The 25,916-nt window shown below is 50.7% G+C and overlaps 2 protein-coding genes and 1 non-coding gene across 23 annotated transcripts in view; 2 read left to right on the top strand and 1 right to left on the bottom strand.

Moving 5' to 3' along the window:
* The window catches only part of CCNJL (cyclin J like), a 54,032-nt gene extending 41,485 nt beyond the window's left edge, over positions 1 to 12,547 (top strand). For 4 of the 21 annotated variants that reach the window (XR_010380413.1, XR_010380412.1, XR_010380430.1 and 1 more), the window contains 4 exons: positions 3,357 to 3,659; positions 5,078 to 5,237; positions 6,718 to 8,625; positions 9,737 to 12,547. Coding sequence is in view for 1 of the 21 variants with exons in the window: in XM_031449432.2 (XP_031305292.1) it covers positions 3,357 to 3,659; positions 5,078 to 5,237; positions 6,718 to 7,141 (887 nt within the window). In the remaining 20 variants the exon portion in view is untranslated. Of the gene's footprint in view, positions 1 to 3,356; positions 3,660 to 5,077; positions 5,238 to 6,717; positions 8,815 to 9,736 lie in introns of those variants that run through there. The other 17 variants (XR_010380421.1, XR_010380419.1, XR_010380423.1 and 14 more) reach the window with 17 other exon arrangements.
* Positions 12,548 to 14,942: 2,395 nt separating this feature from the next.
* FABP6 (fatty acid binding protein 6) lies at positions 14,943 to 18,846 on the bottom strand. The gene is made up of 4 exons (XM_010992815.3): positions 18,746 to 18,846; positions 17,312 to 17,487; positions 15,766 to 15,855; positions 14,943 to 15,002 (listed from the first exon to the last, which is right to left on the bottom strand). The coding sequence occupies exons 1-4, from the start codon at positions 18,810 to 18,812 to the stop codon at positions 14,949 to 14,951; spliced, it is 387 nt and encodes a 128-aa protein (XP_010991117.1). The 5' UTR covers positions 18,813 to 18,846; the 3' UTR covers positions 14,943 to 14,948.
* A 1,602-nt stretch (positions 18,847 to 20,448) lies between these two features.
* On the top strand, positions 20,449 to 20,522 carry TRNAA-CGC (transfer RNA alanine (anticodon CGC)). The gene has a single exon. It is a non-coding gene; the product is annotated as a tRNA-Ala (tRNA).
* Positions 20,523 to 25,916: the final 5,394 nt, after the last annotated feature.

The raw sequence follows: 25,916 nt of genomic DNA, 5'->3' as shown, positions 1-25,916 counted from the left end.
TGTTTGTTTGCTTGTTTGTTTAATTGAATTCATATATTTATTTTTAATGGAGGTACTGGGACGTGAACCCAGGACCTCATGCATGCTAAGTATGCGCTCTACCACTTGAGCTATACCCTCCCCTTCTTTCTTTTTAAATTGCAGAAAGAATACATGAATCATTGGAGAAAAAATTGGGGAATACAGATAATCAGAGAACATCAGAGAACAATTCAAATGGCCTACAATTCACCTTTCCAGAGAGAACCATTCATTCTCTCAAGGAATATCCATCGGGCACCTGCTGTGTGCCAGGACTGTGCTGGGTGGGACCTGGTTCCTGTCCTCCTGGAGTTCAGACCTGTTAATGACCTGCTAATGGTCAGGTGGTGGCCACTGATACTAGCACTTGAAATTAAACAATCTGAGTGTGAGCAGTGCCCTGATGACACTGAGCGGCCTCTGAACTGAGCTCTGGAGGGCACCTGATAAAGTGGGTGAGGGGATGACCTCTCCCAGCCAGAGGAGGGGTCAGATTCCAAGTGTCTGGACCCAAGCTTGGGGAGGGAGTGAGGCCATGAGGCTGGGGAAGGTGGCGAGGCCTGGCCAGCAGACCCCACCCTAGGATTTCAGCGGACAGGGGCCTCTTGCCCTTGGGAAAAGGGCAGCTCTGTCTTTGCCTTTTCTTGCCCGAGTTGCCCTTGTACGAGGCAAGGCCAGGTGTGTACTTTGGAGACAGTGCCATGCCAGGTCCAGCTCCTGCCAGGCCGGACCCGGGAAGGAGGTGAATGCGGGTTGCTGTAAGCTGCTTTGGACCTGGTCAGCAGTCATTTCTGCTCCTACCTGGCAAAGACCAGGGCCTCACGTCACCACCTCTGCCCACTCACTGGGTCGTTGCCTGGCTCCCTGAGAGCATGGAGATACAGGCTTCCCAGAGTCGGTGTTTCATTTCTCAGTGACGTCTTTCGAGGCCTTGGTGAGGAACGCGTTGCATCTGCTGTCGGGCAGCCTGCAGTGGTTGCTTCCTTATCTCTCAGAGAGCGCGGGCGTCTGCTGAGAACTGGGTCAGGAGGCGCCGGCGGTTGTGCACAGGTGTTCGAGTGCTTTGTCTGCTGTTCCTCGGCGGCGAATGTGTGCGTGAGTTCAGCTGGGTCGCCCACTGCCTCTTCTTGCTACTGAATGCAAGTGCATGTGCCCGATGCACAGTGAAGCTGACCAGACTGAAACGTCGGGGTCTGGAGCAGAGGAAGGTGCATTGCAGGGCCGAGCGAGGAGAATGGGTGGCTTGTACCCCAAAACCCAACTCCCCAAGAAGTTTTTCAGGGAGAAGTTTTTACAGGCAAAACTTGGGGTGAGGGCTGCAGGGTGTGTGACTTTTTCCTGATTGGCTGGTGGGGAGGTAACGGGGCGGTGCTCCAGGACTCTTGTGCTCAGCCTGAAGTTGCCATCCTCCCCCTGGGGGCCTTAGATCTGGCAGAAGAACTCAAGATATTGTTACATATATTCCTTGCCGAGGAACCAGGACCCTGCCCCAGGGCTGCACCCTTGTTTAAGTTTTCCTCCCTTGTCTCTGCACTCCCTCCCTTCCTGACCAGCAACTGTGAGGTTGGGCTTGGAGGCCAAGGTGACCGGACCAGGAGGCCAGGCCTGGGGGTGCACCATCTAATGTGCGTGTCGGGCAGTACGAGGGGACTGCGGTCAGGGAAGGCTTCCAAGAGCCAGTGACTTCGAGGTGAAGGACACGGTGAGGTTGGCGGGGTGAGGCGGGGAGGGGGCAGGATGCTCCGGGCAGAGGGTCTGCACAGACGACCGCTTGTCAGCAAGGAGAGCAGGTGCCTTCAGAGAGCTTCAGCGACAGAAGCCACAGCCAGGTGTGCGTGGTTTCCCCAGAGTGAGGGGGTTAAGGCCAGATTCCCCAGCAGCTCCCCCTGCAGAACCTCCCGCAGCGGAGGCTGCCACTGGGGCCTTCCACAGCTGATGACTGTGAGCCCTCGGTCCCCTGGACCCTTGGGCGGGATCACGCAACGCTCATGTTTAACTTTTGTTATATCCAGCTCCATGTGACTTTGTTTCATGCAACTTATTTCTGGGACTTTCCTATATGTAGTCATTGTTCCTTTAGTACTTCCTGAGCTGGTGACATGTTTGTCCATGGAGTTTCACATCTTTTTGTCACTGTCCATTGATATGAATGTATTCCAGTTATCTGTTCCTGCAAAATGAATCACCCCAAAACTTGGTGATTTAAAACAACAGTGACGTGGGCTGTTTGGTGGTTCCTGTGCTGGTTTCGCTGGGGCTCATTCCACTCCTCAGACAGTTGCTGGAGGATCCGCTGGGCTGGAAGGTTCAGGGTGGCCTCGTGCACATGTGTGAGAGGCGGTGCTGGCTGTTCCTGGGGCGCCTGGGCCCTCCTCCTTGTGGCCTCTTCTCCCCCAAGAGGCTAGACCTGCTTCCTTACAAGGCAGCCTCAGAATGGTGCTCACAGGGGTGAAGGCAGAGGTTGCAAGACTTCTTAAAGCCTTGCCTTGGAAGTCACGTGGTGTCACTTATTTTTTTTGTTTTCCAGTTTTACTGAAGTATACTTGGCATACCGCATTAGTTTAAGGTGTAAACAACATAATGGTTTGATATACGCATACACTGTGAAATGACCAATAAGTTTTAGTTAACATCCATGATCTCATATAGTTAGTTTTTTTTTCTTATGATGAGAATTTTTAAGATCTACCCTCCTAGCAACTTTCAAATATACAATACATTGTTATTAATGTCGTCACACTGCCGTACATCACAGCCCCAGGACTAATTTATCTTGTAGTGGAAGTCTGTACTTTTGACCATCCTCACCCATCCCCCGCCCCTCCGCAGGCAACCACCGGTCTGTTCTCTGTACCCATTAGCTTGGTTTAAGATTCCACATTTAACTGATACCACAACTAAGAACCCGTTGACAGAGTTTAAACTCAGTATTGAAGATACTGGGGAGCCACTGAAGGGCTTTTCCCCGCCTGGAGGGATGGGGCCAGATTTGCAAGGTCACTGTGACTACGGCCCCCTGACCAGTCGTGAGGTGGAATTAGTGAGGACCAGACGGGAGGGCCACCTTAGTCCCCAGGCCTCGCTGCTGTTGCTAACTGCTGTGGAGCACCTTCCGTGCTCCATGTGCTGGTGTGAACATTTGGGGTACGTTTTCTCGTTGAATCTAACAGAAGCTTTAGGAGGTATAGGTTCCACTTTACAGATGAGCAAGCTGAGGCACAGAGAGGGTGCAACACCTGTGCATGATCACACAGCCGGAAGCAATGGTATGGGGATGCGAGCCCAGTTGTGACAGATCTGGAGTGTGTGCCTTTGGGCTTCTGCTTCTCCCTCAGGTAAGTTCGAGGACAGGGAAGACCATGTCCCCAAGCTGGAGCAGATAAACAGCACCAGGATCCTGAGCAGCCAGAACTTCTCCCTCTCCAAGAAGGAGCTGCTGAGCACGGAGCTGCTGCTGCTAGAGGCCTTCAGCTGGAACCTCTGCCTGCCCACGCCCGCCCACTTCCTGGACTACTACCTCTTGGCCTCGGTCAGCCAGAAGGACCACCACTGCCACAGCTGGCCCACCACCTGCCCCCGCAAGACCAAAGAGTGCCTCAAGGAGTACGCCCGCTACTTCCTAGAGGTCACCCTGCAAGGTGGGCCTGGTGTCGGAGCCTGTCTGCCCTTCCTACCTGCACAGGGGCGGCGGTCCGGGGGCTCCGAGAGGCCCGCACCCAGGGAGTCCTTCCTGATGGGGGGGGGGCGCGCATCCACCCAAATCACCAGGTCACTCCCCCACTTGGCAGAGATAAGCAGAGAAGGAGCGAGGATGTGCCCCATGGGTTAGCAGTAACGTGTGAAAGAGAAGTAGCAGCTTATATGCAGGCGGCCAGCTGGTAGCCTACCTGTTTACTGACCAGCTGGTAATTTTTTATACGTTAACCTGGAACATGGCAAGAGATCTAAATAGCACAGATTCACAGGTAGGTCATTCTGGGAGAGCTAGCATCGTACAGGTAGGGTGGGAGAGAGGACTATGTTCCCAGCTGCTTTAGCAATAGAGTTACTCTGTTTATTTGAATCTCATCTTCCCGATGTCTTAAAATCTAGATATTAGGGGGAAAAAATCTAGACATTACGTAAAAATACTAGGTCATTTGAACCTCATGACGACTCCACATGACAATCATTTCTGCTGTTCTCATTTTAAAAATCAGTTTCCTTTATGGATACTCGAGAGATGAAGTAACTTACACAAGATCATTGCTAGTGTTTGGACCTGGGGAGTCTGACCCTGGGTCTGTAACCTGGGTGATGCACACTTTAACAGGCAAACGCTGAAGTCTTTGAAAATCATGAACAATTTAAAACAGCATAGTAATACCCTGATAACCGAGTGTCCTTCCTGAAAATTGTGGGAATTTCAACAGCTTGCCTTTTGCACATACGTAGTGCCAGCTTTACCGCATTGTTAGATATCTTAGTAGGACGTGAAGATTTCTCAGATCATTTCACCATATGCATATGTGCCAAAACATCACATTATACACCTTAAGTATGTACAGTTTTTATTTGTCAACCATACATCAACAAAGCTGGGAGGGGGAAAAAGAGTCCTCAGTAAATGTAAGTCAAGGGCCGGTTTTAGTTATGAATATCAAACTCTTGTAGCCATTCATTCATGCTTTCATTCAGCAGATTTTTACTGAGTGCCTACTATGGGCCAGGCCTTGTCACTATTCATAAGGAGCCTGCATTTGGAAGGACAGATGTTTGGCGGGTCTGCTTGTAGCCCACCAGCAACCCCTTGCAGCTCCTGGAAGACAGGGGACAATATTTTGAAAATCGCTGCTTTAGGCTGACAGCAGAAATCCCAGACTGCGAGCCAAGGTGTTTTAAGATTCAAGAACGGAGCTTCACGCTGTACTGAGTTCTCATCGTGTGTGTATGTGCAGTGAGCAACCTTGAACTTAATCATTTGTCTACCAATTCCCAGGAGACACAAGGCAGGAGGGGCCCTGGGACTCCAGGGCATGGCTTTATGACGCTGACTCCCTCTGTGATTCTCCTTCAGATCACATTTTCTACAAATTCCAGCCTTCTGTAGTCGCTGCAGCCTGCGTGGGGGCCTCTAGGATTTGCCTTCAGCTTTCTCCCTACTGGACCAGAGACCTGCAGAGGATCTCAAGCTACTCCCTGGAACATCTCAGCACGTGCATCGAAATCCTGCTGGTGTAAGTTCCTCTCCTGATCCTTCCGTGTTTCTGAAATGTCGAAGTTCCACTTGCTCATGAGGCCCAGGTAAGTGGGCCACGGTAACTGCTGATGGAGTTGGGATTTGGGTGCTCAGTCCTTCCTATTTTGCATAGCTTTGGGTTTGCAGTTTTCAGGTTAGGGGTGAGGGGGACACGAGGGGCTTCTGAGTGTCGGCTCTGGGATTGATCCAGCGTATCCGTCCGTCTTCTGGGTGATCACATTGAGAGACTCGCATTATAAGCTGCTTTTCTCTGAAGTGGACACAAAGCTGCCTCTCAGCCAGCTGAGCCCAGATTGGTTTCGCATAAGAGGCCACAGCCTCCTTGCAAGGGTCCCTGGGAATCTTGGGGAGGAAATGTTCGGTGTTTCAGAGAGGACACTTAAAGGCATCACAGACACACACTATGAAACTGATATCAGAGGCAGAAGAACTCAGCAGTGACCTCAGGGAGGAGGACAGAGTCCAGAAAGCTCCTGCCGGGCTGCACCCGACGGCTTCCACCTGATGGCTGGCGGCATCTCCTGGATGCTGGCCCCGCTGACCACAAGGCCAGGCCCCTGAAGAGCCATCTCAGCCTCCTGATGCAGCTGCCTGTGTCAGTCCTCTGAAATCGGTCCTGCTTGCTAGCCTGTATTTTAAAATCTTTGCCTTTTAGAAGGTCCCCCCAAAGCCGGGGAACCTTCTGGTTTGAGTGAGGATGGCTGCCCCTGGATATTGAGCCACCGGCGTTGCCTCTGCCTCTTCACCACGGCTGTCCCTCTGTGGTAGCCCCCTTCTCAGATCTGCTGCAGCCTCCACTTTCTCCTTTCTTACAGAAGCCTCTAATTGATTGGTTTCCCCAAAAAGTCTTATTATGGGAAGCTTTTTGGGGTTTTTTTGAGGTGGAAAAAAAACCTGTTCCATCTCCCTTTTCAGAGGGAGACACTTAGGTCCCTGGGGGCAACCTGCTTGAAATCTGCAACCTCAGGAGTGAGCCATCTGGGGATGGAACTGCCAGGAAGTGGCTTGAAGGCAAAGGTTGAGCTCACCTAAGCCCTGGGAGCTCTGCCGTCTCGGGAAGGTGCTGTGCCCAGTGTAGGGGATGCAGTGATGAGCAAACGCGGACGGGTCCTCCCTCTCGGGGCTCGGACTCTGCAGGAGGGGCCCAGTGGTGACCTGGAAGTTGCCTCCATCAGTGTAGACTGCCAAGGTGGGCTGTGCAGGGGCTGCAGGGACAGCTGGCTCATCTTGAGGGGTCAGAAGAGGGCTTTTGTAGGAAGCAGGTCCAAGCTGAGACCTGAGGCCGGAGTTTAGTCGGAGAACCGCTGAGGCAGTGGTACTGGCGGTGAACACAGGCCGGGTGCAGCCCGGCGGTCGTGGCACACACAGCTCCTCGCATCCCACTCAGCTCAGCAAGGCAGCTGTCTGGTGCTGTGGCCTCAGACCTCCCGAGTCTCACCCAAGTCCTTTTCTTTCAGAGCTTATGACAACGTCCTCAAGGATGCCGTCGCGGTCAAGAGCCAGGCCTTGGCGATGGTGCCCGGCACACCCCCAGCCCCCACCCAAGTGCTGTTCCAGCCGCCCGCCTACCCCGGCCTCAGCCAGCCGACAGCGACGGCCCTGGCCCACTTCCAGACCCCCGTGCGGGACCTGTGCTTGGCCTACCAGGACCCGCTGCTGCCCCCCCATTCGGGGACCCTGCTCTCAGGGGGCACCGGCTCGTCCCTCCACGCCCTGTACCCTGCCCTGCCGCCCCTGGACGTGTGTCCCGTGGCCCTGCCCGCGTCCCTCGGCATGCAGATGGCCATCACCTCTGAGCCCAGGCACTGCCTCGCCGCCACCTATGGGAGCAGCTACTTCAGCGGGAGCCATGTGTTCCCTGCAGGCTGTTTCGACAGATAGAGCACCTTTAGCCACCCAGGGAGATCTTGGCAACCCAGGAGGTGGAGGACACCGACGAGGGGAGCTCAGCCCAGTGAGGTGCCTGGGAGGCCATCCCCACAGAGCCTCAGGGCCCTTGAACGGAGAAGGTCCGTGCTCTTTTTAAATAAAACTGACCCAGCCCAAGGCAGTCAATGACATACCTCAACCAAGAACATTCGTCTGGAGAATATCTTCCACACATGGCTGGGGTGCAAGGGGTGGCTCGGTGGCCATCTCTGGAGAAGGGCCCAGTGGGTTGACAAAGACCTGGGACGAGGCCAGGAGACGGGGGACTGGATGCCGACCACGAGCACGGCCAGGTTTTAGCATCAAAGACTCCTTTGTGCTTTGCTGATGGCAGCTACACCACTGAAAAGAGGGGGCAGCCTGACCTGTTCTCAGGACCCCCAGTAGATGCCGTCTGGGGTGCTTTTCTTTCCCTGGCTCCATACACAAGGGCCCGTGTGTGCGTTCTGCCTTCCAAGGCACGGTGAGCGGCTGTCTTGCTTTTGTTGTGGAACCTAAAACTTCCCTCAGCCTTTTATATGTTTTACTTGCTGCTGCTTCCCGAAGTGACCTAGCTTTCTGTTCTGTAAGATGTCTTGTTTACATGCTGCATCAGGGATTCTGTGATACTTGAAGATTCCTTAGGACTGAAAAAACCATGGTGATTGCCACACTGCCTGTCCCACGCCAGGGTTGTGGGTTTTAACCTGGCTTGGGACTGACCCTGGAGGTCAACCCAGAGCTCCCTTTGCAAAAGCATATGGCTGGGAAGAACCGCTTTCCAGGCTCTCGGTTCCAGGAGATTCCACGTCTTGGATGCTCTGTTCACCTGCACGACTTCGATAACTACCCAGAAGAAAAAGGTTGTTAAAAAGTAAACAAAGATTTAAAACCAATAAACCCCACCTCCCTCCATCACATGCTTCTAGTGCGTAAGGTTAAACCCAGCCTCGGCTTGGTGTTTGGATCAGAGCAAAGGATCTTAATGTGAGATGAATGCCTGACGCCAACTGGATTTGGGGAGTGGGGGGTGTGCCGGGTCTGTGACCCCACCGACAGCTGGTTGGATTGAAAGCCAGTATTTGGGTTTCTGCAGTGAGAGGGCTCTCGGGAAGACCCTCGGAGCCATGTGCAATATGTTTTATCCTGACTCGTAGCTTGTGCTCAGTATGTTTCATTTTTTGGTTGGTTTGGGGTCGGGGGACACATTGTTCACGCGCTAGAACTGGGAGGTGCAAAGAACCACAGAAGCGTCTTTTTTGTTTCTTTTTTAAAAAAGAACCCATTTTGGTTTTCTTGGCTTGTTTGCCAGTCCAGGAGGCTGGCAGGGAGGCTGCCGGGAGTTGGATCCGAAGGCGGTTTTCCGAGCAGACAGAAGGCTCAGCGTGGAAGTTGAGTCAAGAGGAGACGCTGGACGCGGACAGGCTGGGGCCAGTTTGTCACACCAGCATAGGAAGGTGCACATTCGTTTATTGTTTTTCTCTTTTTTTCCTTTGCCCAGCCTTATTTATGTGCAACTGGTTTGGATTCCAAGTTATTGTGTCTGTTCTGAGGCTGGGCGCCTGTGAGCACCCCCACCCCAAGTAGAGCCCACAGCCAGCCCAGCCCCCAGAAAAAGCGGTCCCGCAATAAACGTATCACCTGCTTGTGGCCTCTCTCTCGGTTCTCTTCCTGGCCTGCTCTCAGCCAGCCCTCCCTCGCTCTTCCACGTCGCCCCCCGGGGCTGAGAGGTTGTGGAGGGTGGGTGACGGCAAGACTGGCTCCTGCCCTCTGAGCTGGCCTCCCGGGGACGTGGGCTGGGCAGAAGGGGTGAGTGAGGCTTGGCATCCCAGCTCTACCGCTGAATCGGGCAGGTTCTCCAGAAAAACAGAACCCATTATATAGGTAGTGAGAGAGATTTATTTTAAGGAAATTGGCTGAACGTTGCATGAATGCCTGGATTAGGGTCAGGGTGAAGGTTCCACTTCCTCATGCCCTGTGGGTTCAAGGTCCAGCTCTCCAAAGCCATCTGTTCTGTCGTCTGAAATACATCAGTGATTCTCAGCAGGACTCAATTTTGCCCCGCTGGGAACACTTGGTGACATCTGGAGGTATTGTTGGTTGTCACAGTCGGGAGAGGGGCATGGCTGGCATGTAGTGGGTAGAACCCAGGGATGCTGCTCCACATCCCACAGTGCACGGGACAGTCCATGGTAATGACCTGACTGGCCCCAAGTGACGACGGTGCCCAGGCTGAGAAACCTCAGCTCCCGCATCACCTCCCAGAGAGGGCTCTGTCACCCCTAGGCTCCCTCCTTGCCCCCTTCCATTTTCTTCATAGCTGTGAAATCACCTGGAATGATCTTGTGAGTTTGTTTACTGGGTTTGACGGCTGTGCCCTAAGCCACCCCAGCCAATACAACATATAGAACGTCACCGCCTGGTGATGGTGGCTCTAATCACGCAGTTGGCGTTTATTAGCCATTTGCGGTCTGTAATTCACTATGCTAAGGAATTTGCTTATATTATGTCTTATAATCATCCTAATAACCCTACAAGGTAGGAACTATTATTAGCTGTATCTTACAGGTCTGAAAACAGGCACAGAGAGCTTCTTTGCCCAAGGACAGCAATAGTGAAGGAAGGAGCCACAGCTGAAACCCAGCCAGCCCAGAGCTGACGCGCTGCCCCGAGGTGCCTCAGTCAAGGGTTTTGAATGAGCGCAAGGCTCCAGCTGGCGGTACCACTCACCTGGTGGAGAGGACGTGACAGGATGATGGATGTGGGTTCGTAAAAAAGCTGCCAGGCATTCATGCTGCTTTTTTACAGGGGTGTGGGTGTTCTCAGCGTGCGCAGCAGCAGACAGAAATACAGCAACGTAGCTTTTCGTATATCTGCCACAGGCTGACAGGATTTACTGCTCCTCCTGTCTGCCCCCAGCCGGCTCTGATCTGGGAGGGGGTCCCCAAGCCCCATCTGTGAAGGTGAAAATCTGGGACCAGGCTTAGGGCTTCCCCAGAGCATCCCCTGGGAGGGACCCCACCTCTGGGCTGGCTCTGGCAATCCCTGGCACCAAATTCTTGAGAAGGACTCTCACCAGCCTCATTAACCTCATTCTCTGTTTCTCAGGGAAGCCCTAGTTGATGAATTTCAGCAGAAAGGCCATAGCATTTGGCAGGAGTCTCAAATCCACATGCCCATCAGGACCAGGCGGGTAACGTAGTGAGTGAATCAGCCGGATGACGGAGACAATGTGATGGGGTAGGGACTACTGAAGCCTGTGTTTAAGTACTGCCTTTCAGGGATCTCACCTCCGTGCTGCCACAACTCCAGATTTCAAAGAAACTGGAAGGACACTTTCTAGGAAATTAATTTTTCATGATTTAAAGAATTAAATTTAAAAATTTTGTAATGCAACAGAAGACACATAGGTTAGGGTGGTTCTCAGGCAGGAAACTTGCAACCTTTAGTATATAGACTAGAACGTTGGGCCTAACAGGTGGAAGGTCTGAGTTTGCTCATAGCAAACAGAAAAGCTGCTTCTCCACTCTGAGCCTCTGTCTCTTCATTTATGAGGTGAGAAGGCCGTCAGTCTGAACTATATACTTCAGGTTTATGATAAGAAAGCCTGGAATGTATGGAATCATTATTCAGTGGGGAGGTCTATGAGGAATATTGGCAATAAGAGGGCCCCTTTCTTTTTCGGGGAGGCTCAGGTGAGCCCCAGAGCTTCATCTCCCTCCAATCCAGCTCTCACTCTAAAGGAAGAGCTCAAGTGGTCCTGCTTCTGCTGGCCCGGCTCCAACCAGTGTCCAGTCCCCGGCCTTTGCCAGAGCCACGGCAGGCAGCACAGGATGTCAGGCCTCCTGCTGCTCCCCAGCTGTGTGGACGTGGGCAGGTCATTCCCCTTTTCTAGATCTCAGTTTTCTTCGTCTGTAAAACGGGAGGGTTTGGACTGGCACTATCTCCAAGGTCATCATACCTGGCTGCGGAGCACTTCAGAACAGTGGCAGCTCCCTGGTCTTCGTACCTGAAGTGTCCCCCCTTCTGCAGGTCTGCGGTGGGTCCTGGGCTGTCCTTTTAATAAGACCCCCAGGAAATACACGTGCACAGCCAGGTTTGGACACCTCTCCCTACTCTGAAAGCTCTGACCCAGTGTGTGCCGGTTCTCACCAGTAGAACCGCCAAGAAAGGCCCTGTTTAGTGAGCACTTACTGTGCTCCAGGCCCCGTATTTCACACTTTCCTCATGCTCTCTTACTCCCCCTGCTCTTCTTTTGTCCTCATGACATCATCATGAGCTAGGAGTATTATCACCATTTTCCAGATGAGAATACTGAGGTTCAGAGAAACCCAAGGTCTCACCATGGGCAGGTGGTGCGACCAGATTTCACACTTAGATATGCCTGACCAAGGAGTTACTAGTGGCCTCTGCCTTGTCACCCGTAGAGGACACACACACCCCTGCACCAAGGCGCAGTCACTCAGGATTTCACTGCACACCCCCCACCTCCTGCCGACGTACACACCTTGGTGTCTGTCCATGGGGCCACAGGTGGGTGGTGGGGCGCCACCTAGCCGTGGTCTTTAGAGACGCTTTGAGAAGCTCTCGTTTGACCAGATGTGCTTGGTGGGAGAGAAATTGTCACCCGGCAGAGTGGCAGAGATGACTCTCAAGGGCTGGGTGAAGGGCATCTGAACTGAGCGGGGAGTCACTTCAACACCTTGACCAGCGCAGCAAAATGGTGACGCTCCTGTAACTTTCTGGAGGCCACTAGCATGGATTTTTACCCTTAATCTTTGCAATTCATCTGTGACCCAAGAAGGGAAGATCTTATGAGCCTGTTTTACACACGGACAAGACAAGACTCCGAGAAATACTGCGGCTTGCCCACGTGCCTTACAGGTAAGTGGAGGGCGGTGCTCCTAACATTTCATCACACTGGCTTGAGGATGGCGGTGGTGATGGAGTGGAGGTAGCAGTGGCTCCTGTTTAATTCGCAGCATGACAGCTCTGTTAGGTAAGTACAGTCATTATTTCCACGGGCAGGTGAGGAAACTGAGGCTCAGAGAAACGGATGAACGCACCCCAAGGTGACACAGCTTCTAGGTGGTGGAAGAGGGATTTGAACCCTGGCAGTGTGACTCCAGGGTTGAAACTCTTAACCGCTGTCCCTTCTACTGGCTGAGGATGCCTCTCTTCCAGGACACCGGCAAAACGGATGCTTCCTTCCAGCTCAGCTTACGCCACTCACCCCGTAAGCCAGACAGAGAGACTGTGCCTCCATCAACCAGGGACCCCACATCACTCTCCGATTCTTGCTCTGCTGTGTGACCTTGGATGAATTTTTTTGTTTCTGGGCCTTGGCTTCCATATCTGTGAAATACAGAGTTTAAACTAGTTGGGCTGTGAGGTCCTTCTGTTCCATGAATCTGACTTCTATAACAGAATTTCTCCCCTGCCAACAATTTGAATTTGTCCTTGAATCGGTTACCAGAGTGAAAACAATCTCTCTCTCCCACTCCTCTTTCTTTCTTCTCTACTCTTCCTCCTCTCCCTTCCTCCTCCTCTCTTTCTCTCTCAATTTTCAGCCTAATTATGGTTAACTCTCTGTTGTTTAGAGGCTTATTATCCAAGCTCATGATGAGTAATTATTCAGTCTGGAGGGGAAACAGCAACACTCCTAGTTTAATTTAATGCTTACCTAGTTCACTTAATTCGCAATAAGTCTTGGCAAAATGATGGAATTTGCAGGGTTCTGCTTGGTGGGTGGGTGTGGGAGGCTGAGTGCTGTTCCTGGAAAGATAAACAAGTTCCGGGGCAGAACGTGGGAGGAGGCCAGGAGCGAGCTGCCAATGACCTGGGCTGTGCTATCTGTCCAGGCCAAGGCTGGCCCCTGAGAGTGGAAGGCCATTACATAGGCTGTAAGGACTTGAGGTCAGGTAGCACTTATTAAGCACCTGCTGTGTGCCAGACCCTTTGCAAGGCATTGGGCAAATCTTATTTCTAATGCCCCATGTGTGGGACTTGTATATTCAAGATCATTTAGATAATCAGCTCTTTTTTGTTTTTTTGTTTTTTTTTACTATATAAGTTTCAGGTATACAGCATTATAATTCAACCTCTGCATACTCTGTAGAGTGATCACCACCACAAGTCTAGTTACCACCCATCGCCATACAGTGGACCCCCTTCACCATTTCGCCCAATACCCAACCCCCTTCCCCTCTGGTAACCACTAATCTGTTCTCTGTGTCTGTGAGTTTGTTTCAGTTAGAAATCATACGATACTTGTCTTTCTCTTTCTGACTTACTTCACTTAATATAGTATCTTCAAGGTCCATTCATGCTGCAAATGGCAAGATTTCATTCTTATTTTTATGGCTGAATCGTCCAGTGTGTGTGTGTGTGTGTGTGTGTGTGTATACACACACACATGTATACCGTATCTTCTTCATCCACTGACGGACACTTAGTTTTACTCTGATAGTGAGTGTATTCTCTTCCAGGAGTTTTGCAGGAATTTTGATTAGGGTGGGAGTTAGAGTTAGTTTGATTAGAGTTTCCCATTTGATACTGTGGGTCTTGCATGTCTCTCTCACCCTTTTCACGAAGGGAGGCCCTGAGCTCGTGACTTTGGGCAACAGAATCCAACTAGAAGTCAGTATTGTTCAGCTCTGACTATTTTAATAGTTTTAATCTATGTGGCAAGTGATGCTGGCTTTCCATGTGCAGAAGTGATATAAAGTTTTCACTGGAGTGAAAAATAATTGAATTGTCATAGAGAAAAATATGTTGGAAAAAGCAGTCAGGGTGGTACCCAGATGGGGAACACTGCCAAGGAGAGAAGAGAATGAAAAAAGTCCTGCCCAGTGCTCTGGGTTAGGGATTCTCCAGCCAGTGGACGAGCGGGCCTCCCTTCTCCTCTCCCGTGCCCTGGGACTGATCGGCAGGGGTGTCTGCTAAATCCTAATGCTGCCCCAGAATCCCTCCCAACTCAGGGTTCCAGGCACCTACCAGGGGGTCGTAGGGGGCCTTCTGACCACTTTCCCGGCCCCCCGCAGCCTTCTCCAAGTTTCTCCCAGGCCCCCCAGCCAAGCCCTACTCGTTCAAACCATGAAGTCTCAGTTCCTTCCTGGCATTCCCATAGACCCTTTGCCATCTCATAGACTGTCATTTCCCCTCAGTCCCTCATCGGTCCTCCTGGCCCCCTCGTATACCAGCAGGTAAACTGAGGCCCAAAGGAACGACTCCACAGCCAGTGATCAGAGAGCCACAGCCGTGCTGAAACAGCTTCTCTGGCTAAGCCCTGCTGCGTCCACCCCCGGGTCTGCACGGCCTTGGAGCCCAGCAGCGGGGGGCCCTGTCCTGGAAGCACCACTCCTGCCCCCACCCCCTTTGATACACCTGTCCCGTGGCCCATCTGAGAGTCAGTGTGTCACCCCTCCCAGCTGACGTTTGTCTTTTTAAAGGGCAGTCTCCACCCAGAGTGTTGGGTGGCAAGCAGGGGTGAGGGGTTCACAGAAGTGCCCATGGTCACTGCCTTCGCCCTCCCCCGGGCGTGTCTGGAGTTTCCCGTCCACATCCAGGCCTCCCTCATGCCAGGACACAGATCCCACAGGGATCCCAGGGCCAAGATGTGGCCGTCCTCAGGGGTTTCCCACTCCCACCCAGCCAGAACTGCCCCGAGACACCAGAGAACAAAAACAAAGGCAAAGAGGTTCTGAAGCAAGCAGAATGTCTCTTGTTACACCAGCTTTATTGGTGGCTTGGTGGCCCCCGCAGAGCCCTGCCCACTAGCTCAGGCCAGCTTCTTGCTCACGCGCTCATAGGTCACGCCTCCAAAGGTGGAGATCTGGAAGAAGCAGCGGGGACAGAGAGAGTCAGTGCGGGGGCCCCAAGGTGCGCGTGGGCACAGCTGACGGTAGACCAGCTTCCAGTCCCAGTCCTGAGTGGAAGTCAGTCCGCTGCACCACTTCTCTGGGCCTCAGTTTTGTGATCTGTTACAGGACCCACTGTGCAGACTCAACGTGGCCAAAGTGCTAAACAGATGTCAGGGTGATGTGGCTCTTTGTGGGATAGCTGTCCACCTCTGTCCATTTCAGTTCACCCGTGCCAGGCGCTTCCCTTGCAATATCCCATTTAGTCCTCCCAACGGTGAGGTGTGCCCATTGTACAGATGAGGAAACTGAAGATTATGGAAGTCAGTGACCCCCTAAGGTCAAGGGACCTCAGTGTCTGCAACATATAGCATTTAAGGGGCACCTGCGCTCAGTGATGGGAAGATACGGTCCCTGCAGTGTCCCGAGGGTGGGCACTGGAGTCAGACTGCCTAGCGCCAAGTCCCTGCTCTGTCAAAAAAGCTCTCTGTCCTCTGGCTAATCACTTAGCCTCCCCGTGCCTCAGTCTCCTCACCTGCAAAATGGGGATACAAATCCTTACATAACAAGGTGATTGTGAAGATAAATGAGATCATGGGCACCCAGCGCTCAGCACAGAGCCTGGCCCATGGGGAGTGCCCATGAAGCCAGCTGCCCAGAGGGTCACATCTCTGGGGCCGTGGCTGGGGGCAGAAATGCATTCTGATCGATTGTGCCGGGAACCAGCAGGACACTCACCTCCACCAGCTTGCCATCCACTATCTCCGCGGTAAAGTGGTAATGGGGGGAGTCCACCACCATCTTCCCACCCTCCATCCGCACGGTGGCCTGGAAGAGAAGCATGACACAGCTGGAATTACATAAGCCCTCCCCCCAGACGCAGACCAGCCCCTTGGGGATAAGGGGTCTGCCTGCAGCCCCAGCAATCCCCCTCTTGGAAGTCATTTGCCTTATAGAGATCCAATTTGCATATATCCAAAGATATAGATAACTTGTGCATGATACTGGACCTCACTGTGCCTCAGTTTTCTCATCTCTGAAATGGGGGTAGTAACTGTAGCTTCTTTGTAGAGTTATTACGAGGATGAAGCGATTTACTGTGATATATCTAAAGTGCCTGGAGCAGTGCCTGGCTTGGGGTTGAGGACTGCTTGTTAACTAGGGAGTCGGTTAAGATCATCATTATTAGAGTGAAGCCGATGTCACCCAAGGGTGTTAAGAGTGAACAGCCTAAATATCCAGCCTAGGTTATCCACCGGTGACTAACCTACACGTCTCTCAGTGAGGGGGTGGTAAATAAATGACAGCATCTCCATACTGTAGGATCCTGTACCACCATTAAAAAAGAATAAGGCAAGTCAGCATGTGCAGACACAGAAAGACATCCACAATAAGTTGTCAAATTTCTTAAATCCCCAAGTGACAGAATATGAATATTATGACTACTTATCCTCCACCTCGGCAGCCTGAGAAACCAGGTACACTGGTGGCAGGGCTGGGGGGGGCAACAGAGAGGACCCAGAACCGGTGGAATCCCTGAGGGGCCGGTCTGGGATGAACAGCCCCCTTTCCCCACTTCTTTTTTTTTTTTTTTAATTTATAACTGCATTATTTAATTTTTTTTAACTTAGAGGTAGGTAATTAGGTTCATTTATTTTTAGAGGGGGTACTGGGAACTGAACCCAGGATCTTGTGCATGCTGGGCACACGCTTTAACACTTGAGCTATACCCTTCCCCTCCTTTCCCCACTTCCTCACTTCCCAGGATTTCAGGTTCAAACCCAGATGAGTCTGATTCTAGGGCCTGGGCGATTAATCTCTAGGCCACACTGGAGGCGTCATAAAAATGTGCTCATGCTCTCTGGAGCCGGACGGGTGTGAAGGCCTGGCCCTGCCATGGGGTCCGGGCACTGTTTACTGATCTTGTGACTCAGCTCAGCTCCCCTGTCTGCAAGATGGGATCGGCGTTGTGGCGACTTCATAGGCTTAGCTGCATTAAGGTGTGTGACGGATTCAGCAGGTGTCTGGGATGTACGCGTGAAGGGTTCAGCAAGCGTTAACAGTTTTTTACCGTCTTTATCGTGTTCATTATTGACAGTAGCATTAAAAACCAGGCGTGGCTAAATTTCCTGTAACGAGCAAGGAATAACGCCGGCTCTTAAAGCTGGAGGCTGGACTGGAAAAGAAGCCTCAGCTCGGGGAGCAGCCCCTGGGGACATGATTGGGATGGAGGAGTGGGCCAGAGGCCTGGGGAAGGAGGGAGGGGCGGCCAGCGGCCTCTCACCTTGAACTTTTTGCCCCCGACGGTCTCCATGTCGCATTCCTTGCCCACGGTGAGCTTGTTGGTGATGGAGTGGCCCCCGGGGTAGAGCTGGGACCAGACGAAGTCCTGCCCAGACTGCTGCACCTCCGTGGTGGTCTTGAAGTTGCGGCCCTTTTCAATCGCATCGCTGGGGAGCCCTGGGCCCGGGGACAAGCAGAGCGGCTGTGTCAGCGCTGCCTACAGCCTGTGGCTCTGGGAACGAGCTCCCCCCCGCCCCCGTCCCCTAACCCCCATGGCGCAGGCTAGCCTGACAGTTAAGAGCACAAGTCCCAGTTCTGCCATTCTAGTCTTTTTTTTTTTTAATGGAGGTACTGGGGATTGAACCCAGGGCCTCGTGCGTGCTAAGCATGCGCTCTTCCACTGAGCTGTACCCCTCCCCGCCCCAAGTCCCAGTTGTGTTGTGAGCCATGTGGCTTGGGCAGGTCACTACGTCTCCAAGCCTCAGTGTTTTCCTGGAGATAATAGGCCCATTTCACAGGATTGTTGCAAGGACTGAATTACCATGACTGTCTTGGAAAGCTCCGGGCATACAGTAAACATTAAATAGTAGCTGCTCCTCAGATAGTTGTATAAAAACAAATAACAGAAGTTCACCAAGCTCACACAATTCTAGGTGGATGGGACCCTCGAGGCTGTCTTCTAATGCTCTTGTTTGATAGGTAAGGAAATGAAGACCCAGAGTGGGAAGGGACCGCTGTGCGTGAAGCCATGTCACTGTCCTTCAGGGCCAGTCCCAGTAACTGACTTGGAAGCCCTCTTGGCTCCCCAAGGCCCCGGGGCACACCGGCCCCGCTCTTGGGGGCTCCTCTGCCGTCAGGAGGCAGGGAGGGCCCCGGTCCCTTAGGGCCGTCCGCCAGGTCTAGACGACTATGCTGCCTCACATTTGGCTGCGCACCAAGAGTCCTGCTCACTGTCACTGGTTCCTCACAGCCAGAGTTGCAAATCAAGCAGTCGGAGGAGTGAGGTCCTTGATCTCTGCCCACAGTGCCTAGCTCCGTAAGAGGCCTGTGTTTGCTGAACGACCGAGTGAACGAGTGGCTTGTCTCACCTGGTCTCTGCGCTCACCCTTTGGTCACCTCTCCCCAGGCAGGATGTGGTGACACCACTCATCTCATCATTGGGCCCTCGGGGTCTAATGATCTCTGCCACTGGTGTGCAGTGTCACCTTGGGCAAGTCTTGCTGAGGTGCCCCATCCGTAACACTGGGTTGGCCCATGCATATAGCAGGTGTTCGATGAATATTTGAATGAATAAACCAATCAAGCCTCCACCTCACCAGCGACTAGCTGTGTGACCTTGCTCTAGTCATTCAACCTCTCTGGGCCTCAAGGGGTTTGGGTTTCAGGCACAGAGCCGGCCAGGGCAGCCCAGCCCCGGGAAGGTGTTCTCACTCACCCAGACGCTGCATGAACTCGTCGTAGTTCTTCTCACTCTCGGTCTCGAACTTGCCGCTGAAAGCCATGCTGCCAGGAGAGCTGGAGGCCCAAGAGCAGAAGGATGAGGAGGAAGGTCTGTGATGCTGCGAGGTCCGTGGCCTCGGCTTATAAACTCTCCCAGATGCTGAGGGTCAGCACCCAAGTCGCCCCACCTCTCCCTCCTGCCCTTGAAGTGGAAGCATTTGCAGTTTTATGACAAGGGCAGGACCTGGCGGAGCAGAACCCTGAGGTTATTCACCCTGGGGATGTGCTGGCTGGAATCCCATGGCCATTCCCAGGAAGGCCAGGGCCAGCTCTGCCACGGGGTTTGAGGTGTCATCCACCTCTGCCCAGCCCTCCCTCCATTCATCCATCCACGCTCTCATCATTCTTCATTTCATCCCTCATTCAGCAACCAAAGTGAATCAGGCACCTCAGCGTGGGGCTGGCACTGAGAACACAGACATACCCCCTTCCCAAAAGAGCTTCCAGTCTGGACCAGAGACAAAACACACCTGCCGAGAACTCCCACGCGAGCAGGATGGGAGGCGTCCTGGGAGTCATGCAGATGGGGTGGGGGGCTGGGGAGGGAGCGATGATGTCCAGCTGGCTGGTGCAGCTTTGCACAGGAGATGACACTTAATACATGTCTTGAGGGAATCATAGGATTTGGATGTTTAAAGAAGCAGTAAGTTTGGAGGAGGCTGAGAACACAGGCAGGCAGCATTCTAAGATGAGGGAACAATGTGATGACAGTGGGAAGGGCCTCAGGGAAAGGAAACAGTGGGTCTGGCTGCAGCAAAGAGCACTTGCAGGAAAACAGACGCCAGATGGGGGCAGAGAATGTGAGCAGAGTCAACGAGTGTGAGCGGACCCAGGGATCATGAGGAGGAGGTAGTGCCCGGTGCACCGGAGACCTGCGGGGTGCCAGGCAAGGGCTGGGAGCTTGGCAAGTTTTACTCGGGTCCAGCTTCACGACTGGGAGGACTGAGAGTTCAGACCCCTACCTCCTGTCCCTTGTCTGATTCTGGCACCCCTTTGCACTCCGGGACTCCATCTCCCCCATGATAGCTCCAGCCCTGCCTGTCTCCTGGGACCACAATCTGGATCAAACAGATTGGCTGAGCAAAGTGTGGGGCACTTACAAAGGCTCTCATTCTTCTTATTACTAATTAAGGACAATTTTGCAAGTCTCTGTCTCCTTTTCCAGGGCCGGCTGTCCATGAATCACCATCATTTCTGTCCAAAGCAGAATTCACCACCGTTGCTGACCCCCAGATCTGAGGCCCAGTGGTTTCCCTACTGATGAAACCAGCTTGGCCACATTTTGCCAGCCTGCAGTCCCCAGTCTTAGAATTCCTCCCCTCAGCCAGGGGTCTTATTTAAACACACACACACACGCACGCACGCACGCACGCACGCACACGCACGCACACTCCCCGCCCCGCACTGTCATCATGATTGTCTGGTACTTAAACGATTATATACATTAAAATTTCAAATAATTCAGAGCAGTGGTAGTCCTGGCAGAGACAGCCCTTGCTAACAGTTGGTATCTACCCTTCTAGACTTTTAAATGCATACATATACTTTCTTATGTAAATAAAGTTATATTGTTCTGTCCCTCCTTTTTTATGCCATGATGTAGGTACATGTCTGTATCATTACATAAAGCTATGCCGGGGAAGGGTGTAGCTCAGTGGTAGAGTGTGTGCTTCGCATGCACGAGGTCCTGGATTCAATCCCCAGTACCTCCATTAAATAATAAATAAACCTGATTACCCCCCTCCCCTCAAAAATGAATTTTTTAAAATAGTACCTTTAATAGTACCTTTTTAATAGCTCCAGAGTATTCTGTTGTTTGTATGTTCCATAATTTACATAACTACTGCTGGGTGTTAAGGTTGTTCCCAACATTTTTCTATTATAAGTAACTCTGAGATAAACATTCTTGTTCTTACCTCTTGGTGTATATGTCAGGTTATTTACTAAGATCAATAGCTAGGGATGAATTCCTAGGCTTGCAGTTCCTGGAACAAAGGGTTTTTGTAACTAAAGCTTATATCTATTAGTCTACTTTCTGAAAGGCTATAACAGTTCACTCCCACCGAAATCATTCGAGAATTTCCCCTCATTGATAATAGTGAGGAAATAGCAAAGACAACAATAGCTAACACTTACTGAGCATTTATCATGTGTTGGGCACGATGACACTGAGCGTTCTGCATGGATTATCTCATTAAATCTTCCAACAAATCTGTGAAGAAGGTAACATTAATGTCCCCATTTTTCCAGGGAGGAAGCCAAGGTTCAGAGAAGTTAAATAACTTGCCCAAAGTCACAGAGCCCCTGTGCATAGTTCATATTTACTACCAAGACAACTTTCAAGATCGTTTAAGGACATTTCCAAGAATCCTCCATAATCCCATTACCCTAACACTGACTGTTTTTTGTTTTTTGTTTTTTTAAATTCTCTTTCTCCTTTTTTTCTTCTCTCTCCTCTCTCATCCTTGCTTTCCCCCCGTGGCGGGTGGGCGGGGGCGGTAAGTAGGTTTATTTATGTATTTTTTTATTTTTATTTTTTTAGTGGAGGTACTGGGGATTGAACTGAGGACCTTGTACGTGCTAAGCAGACGCTCCACCACTCCCACCACTCCATCCTTGCTTTCTTGCTCACTGTTATAATTAATTAGATATATAACAGCCATAATCACCATGTAACTGCCATATTCCGTTCTCTTTTTCTTTGCTCAGTGTTAGTTTAGAGACACAGTCCCTTGTTTCTATAAAGCTGCCATGTTTATTATGAGAAACGGCTGCATAATGTTTGCTGTTGGACTTTTAGGGGGATCCCAAGCTACCCCATGAAATGAAAGTCCACAGTGAGCTTCTTTATATGTGGAGAATTTTTTTGAAGTGTTTCCTTGAGCTAAAGCTCCAGGATGGGATGACAAATTTATGGGATCTGGAGCATTTGTACAGCTCTTAACATGTTTTGTCAAGTTGGGACTGTATTGGTTTCTCCCCCAGATTGCCCAGGTGCTGAATTTCTTGGGACTCAGAATTTAGAACATCTTTAGTAATTTCCCCTAAACAACACCCTTCTCGACATCACAAATTGTGCCACCTTGAGATTCTATTTCTTTTCTTTTTAGACAATCTTTATGGCGGGGAGAGGGTGGAGCTCAAAGGTAGAGCACATGCTTAGCGTGTACAAGACCCTGGGTTCAATCCACAGTACCTCCATTAAAAAAATAAAAACCCCTAATTACCCCTCCTCTAAAAAAGCCTCTTCATGGAGGAAAAGGTTTTTAATTTTCTGATTGTAAAAGTAATAGACATTCATAATAGATAATTTGGGAGGAACAAGCACAAATCAACTAAAAGCTACCTATAATCTCACCATGGGGTCTTATTTTTCAATTGTAAAATTAATACATACTCAATGTTTAAAAAAGACAAAAGCTCAAAGTGGGATAAAGTAAAGGGGAAAGCCCCACATCCCACTGCATGTCCTTTTCCAGAGCAGCTGCCGTCAAATTCAGTATATAACCTTCGGGGCATTTCCCACATGCACACAAACATACTTGTGCCTAATCTGTTTTCCCCCCCTTGTTCTTTTCAACCAAAATGAAATCCAAAGATACTGTTTTGTCTTGCTTTTTTCTCCCCCCTTAGCAATTTATCATAGACATTAATGGATCTTACTTCTTATTGGAAACTGAAAACTATCCCATTCATTATTAAAAGGGACTTTCCAAACAGAGAAGAAAGCCGCTAAAAGAAAGCATGATGTCACACTGGTCTAGGCATGGGAGAACAATGGAGTGTTTGCCATCTCCCTGTCAACCTTGGAGGAAAATCATTTCACAGCAGTGATTGGGATGTAAGTGGGACAAAGGAGACAATTGGTGGTTAAGCTAGAGAGGCTCAGGGGATGGGGTGTAGTCTCCTGAAATGCCCTGGGGTCTCTAGTCTCAGAGGAAGTCTGCACTTTGTAGAATCCCACCTTCATGCCTTGGCCTGCCTGGAATGACTGCTTACCTTTCACCCGTCTTTCCACATTCAGATTGTGCAACTCCACCTCCTCCAGGGAGCCTCCTCTGATTACTCCAACCTATAGTTTGTCCCTTACAGGAACCCCCCCGGATGTGTACCATCTGCTTGTAATGACTCAAGGGGAAGCCTGGGCTTTAGAGTTGCATGTGTTAGCCTCCCTGTATGAGCTCTGAGACTTCAGATTCACAACCTTCATTCATCCAACAGATATTAGCTGAGCACCTACTGTGTGCTAGACTCTGGAACCACCAGGTATCTGTCCTCAAGTCTGAGAGACCCAGCCCAGTAAACAGGCAACTACAACGTGGTGCGATACATGAGATAAAGCAGCAAGATTGGAATACTGTGGGAACGCAGAGGCATGACCCTGACCACCTCTTCAGGGTCGGGGAAAGCCAATCTGAGAGAAACTGACAACTAAGCCAAAACCTGGATTTCCTTATTGCTAAGTGGGGATAAAAACACCTGTCTTCCAGAGTTTTAATGAGATTAAATGAGGATATATACATAATAGGCTTAGCACAGGATCTAGTCATTTGTAGGTACTCATTGAATGATACTGTTAATCCCATTCATTGGCAGTTTGTCCAGCCTGTCTGCCTATTGTTTTCAATTACTGTTTATTGTAGCACTAATTTAACTCTTCACAAAGTATGTCTTTTATCTCTCAATTATATTATCATCCCTTTAAAGGAGGGACCCTGCATCCCATACTTCCTCATGGGAGACCTCCGGTGTTGTTTTCTTTGTTCAGATCAGAGTAGGATAGGCTGGGAGGATGTGTTTTTCAGAGTGTGGTCTTCTTCATACACTGCTGACGGTGCAGGAGGGGAGGGCTTGTGAAAAAATGGAACCCCCTGGGCCCTGAGCCCTAGAGGTTCTGATTCAGTGAGGCTGGGTGGGGTCGTGGAATCTGCACCTGACAAGCTCCCCAGTGGTGGTGATGCAGCTGCCCTGAGAAGCTCCAGGCCAGGGGACGTGGGCAAGAGCTGGCAGGTGGACCAGATGGCTCTCCAGACCCCCACCTAACTCCCTTTCCCACTGACTTCTTTCTGCATGGTCAGAACTGTTTTCCCCTTAGTAGCTCATCCAAAGTCAGCATCAAGGGCGGGAGGGGAGTGGTAGGGGTGTGGCACCGGGACGCCTGACTCAGCTGTCATCCTCTCCCCTTCGCTGGGGTCTGTATGTGCATTTGACCGTCCAGCCTTCCTCCCTCCACACCCTCTCTCTTTTCCTCTTCACCTGGAGTTCAGTTAATTGTTCAGACACTCATTGAAAACCTTCCAAGTGGGGTAAATGAACCCAAACTGCTTCCGTATCATAGTAAGGTTTTATGGGGCAATTGAACCAACAGAGCGACCAAACTCCTGGAGATAAACAATGACCCCAAGGCTAATCCCCCTGGGTCACCCCAACTTCCCACCTGGACTCTGGCTCCTGCTTGAGATCAGCCACTTTATTCTGAGAGGAACTAGTGAAGAAGGTGGGAAATGCAAGTGCTTGAGTCCACGGTCGGAGGAGGATCCCTGGGTCTCCCCCTGACCTCCCTACCCCAGGAATAAGTGATCCATCAGGGTTACAGTTTCCTTGATCAAACCCCCCCTTCCTCTTCTTTCCTCAACCAAGAATCTGAAATGCTAATTGGGGTTGATCCTGGAGTATCGAGGCTGAATGGGGCGTCTGCTGGCAGTTTATTCCACGATGATTCTCCTAGGCCTGCTCTCAAGGGTCAGAGACCAAGAAATTCAGTATTCCCTTGGAAAGTCCAGTTAGCACTTTGTTTATCCACAATTGGAACTTAGAGTTAGAGATTTACAACTAGAAGAGATGGAGACTCTGAGGTCAGTCTGCCTGGGTTTAAATCCCAGCTCTGCCACTTGCTGGCTACGTGTCCTTGGGCAAGTCTCCCTGTGCCTCAGTTTTCTGATCTGCAAAATGGAGATAATTGCTCCTAACTTAAAGGGTTGTTATGAATATTAAATGAGTTAATTTTTGTAAAGCACTTTTTTCAGAGCCTGGCACAGAGCGTGTCAGAGTGTGTTAATAAATGTTGCTGGGGTGGGCTGGCTGTGCAGCTCAGCACCGCTCTGTCTGGTCAGCAGCTTTGCAGTGACAATTATCTCCGTCATTGCTAAGGTCAGATGCCCCCAAGTTCAGTCCTCATTCTTGTCTTTCCTCTGAGCACTCACTTCCTTGGTGATTTCATCCAGTCCATGGCTTTAAATGTCATCTCTATGCTGGTGACTCCCAGAGTTTTTTTTCCCTGTCTGAGAGCTCCCCTCTGGACTTACATCAAACTGCCCACCTGACAGCTCCATTTCATGTCTTACGCCATCTCAAACGTGACATGTCCAAAACTCCTTTTTGTCTACTCTCAACAGAGCCTGCTCCTCCCATGATCTTTTCCATCTCAGATGACGGGGAATCCTAGGAGCCAGTATGTACCGTGCACCCACAGTGTGCTACGTGCTTCACGTTAATTATCACCCAGTTCTCCCAACCAGTCTCTTGAGTAGATCCCACTATATATCCCCACTATATAAATGAGGAAACAGGCTCAGAAATGTCACTGTTAGTTGGCTGAGGAAGCAGTTTAGCTTCAGGTCCAGCACTCGTGTCCTCTAACTGAAAGCAGCAGTTGGATTTGGATGAAGCCCCCAGGCTCTTGGAGACCATTATTTCTCCTGTGGTACTTAACAAGTGATCCCAAATTGCCAGATACTATGCCAGGTACTCAACACATAGCATCGCATTTAATCCCTGGAACAAACTTCCTAGACAGCTGTTATTATCCTCGTTTATAGAAAAGAAGGTCTAGGCTCAGAAAGATTAGGTGACTTGTCCAAGGTCACACAGCTTTTTGTTGATGAAGCTTGGATTTTTTTCCTCTTTTTTTTTTTTTTTATTGACTTACAGTTAGTTTACAATGTTGTGTCAATTTCTGGTGTACAGCACAATTTTTCAGTCATACATGAATATACATCTATTCATTTTCATATTCTTTTTCATCATGAGCTACTGGAAGATATTGTATCTATTTCCCTGTGCTATACAGTATAAATTTGTTTATCTATTCAAATATACCTGTCAGT

This window comes from Camelus dromedarius, chromosome 3 (assembly GCF_036321535.1).
Source record: "Camelus dromedarius isolate mCamDro1 chromosome 3, mCamDro1.pat, whole genome shotgun sequence".
Taxonomy (NCBI): domain Eukaryota; kingdom Metazoa; phylum Chordata; class Mammalia; order Artiodactyla; family Camelidae; genus Camelus; species Camelus dromedarius.
This window is presented reverse-complemented; position numbering and strand designations above follow the sequence as displayed.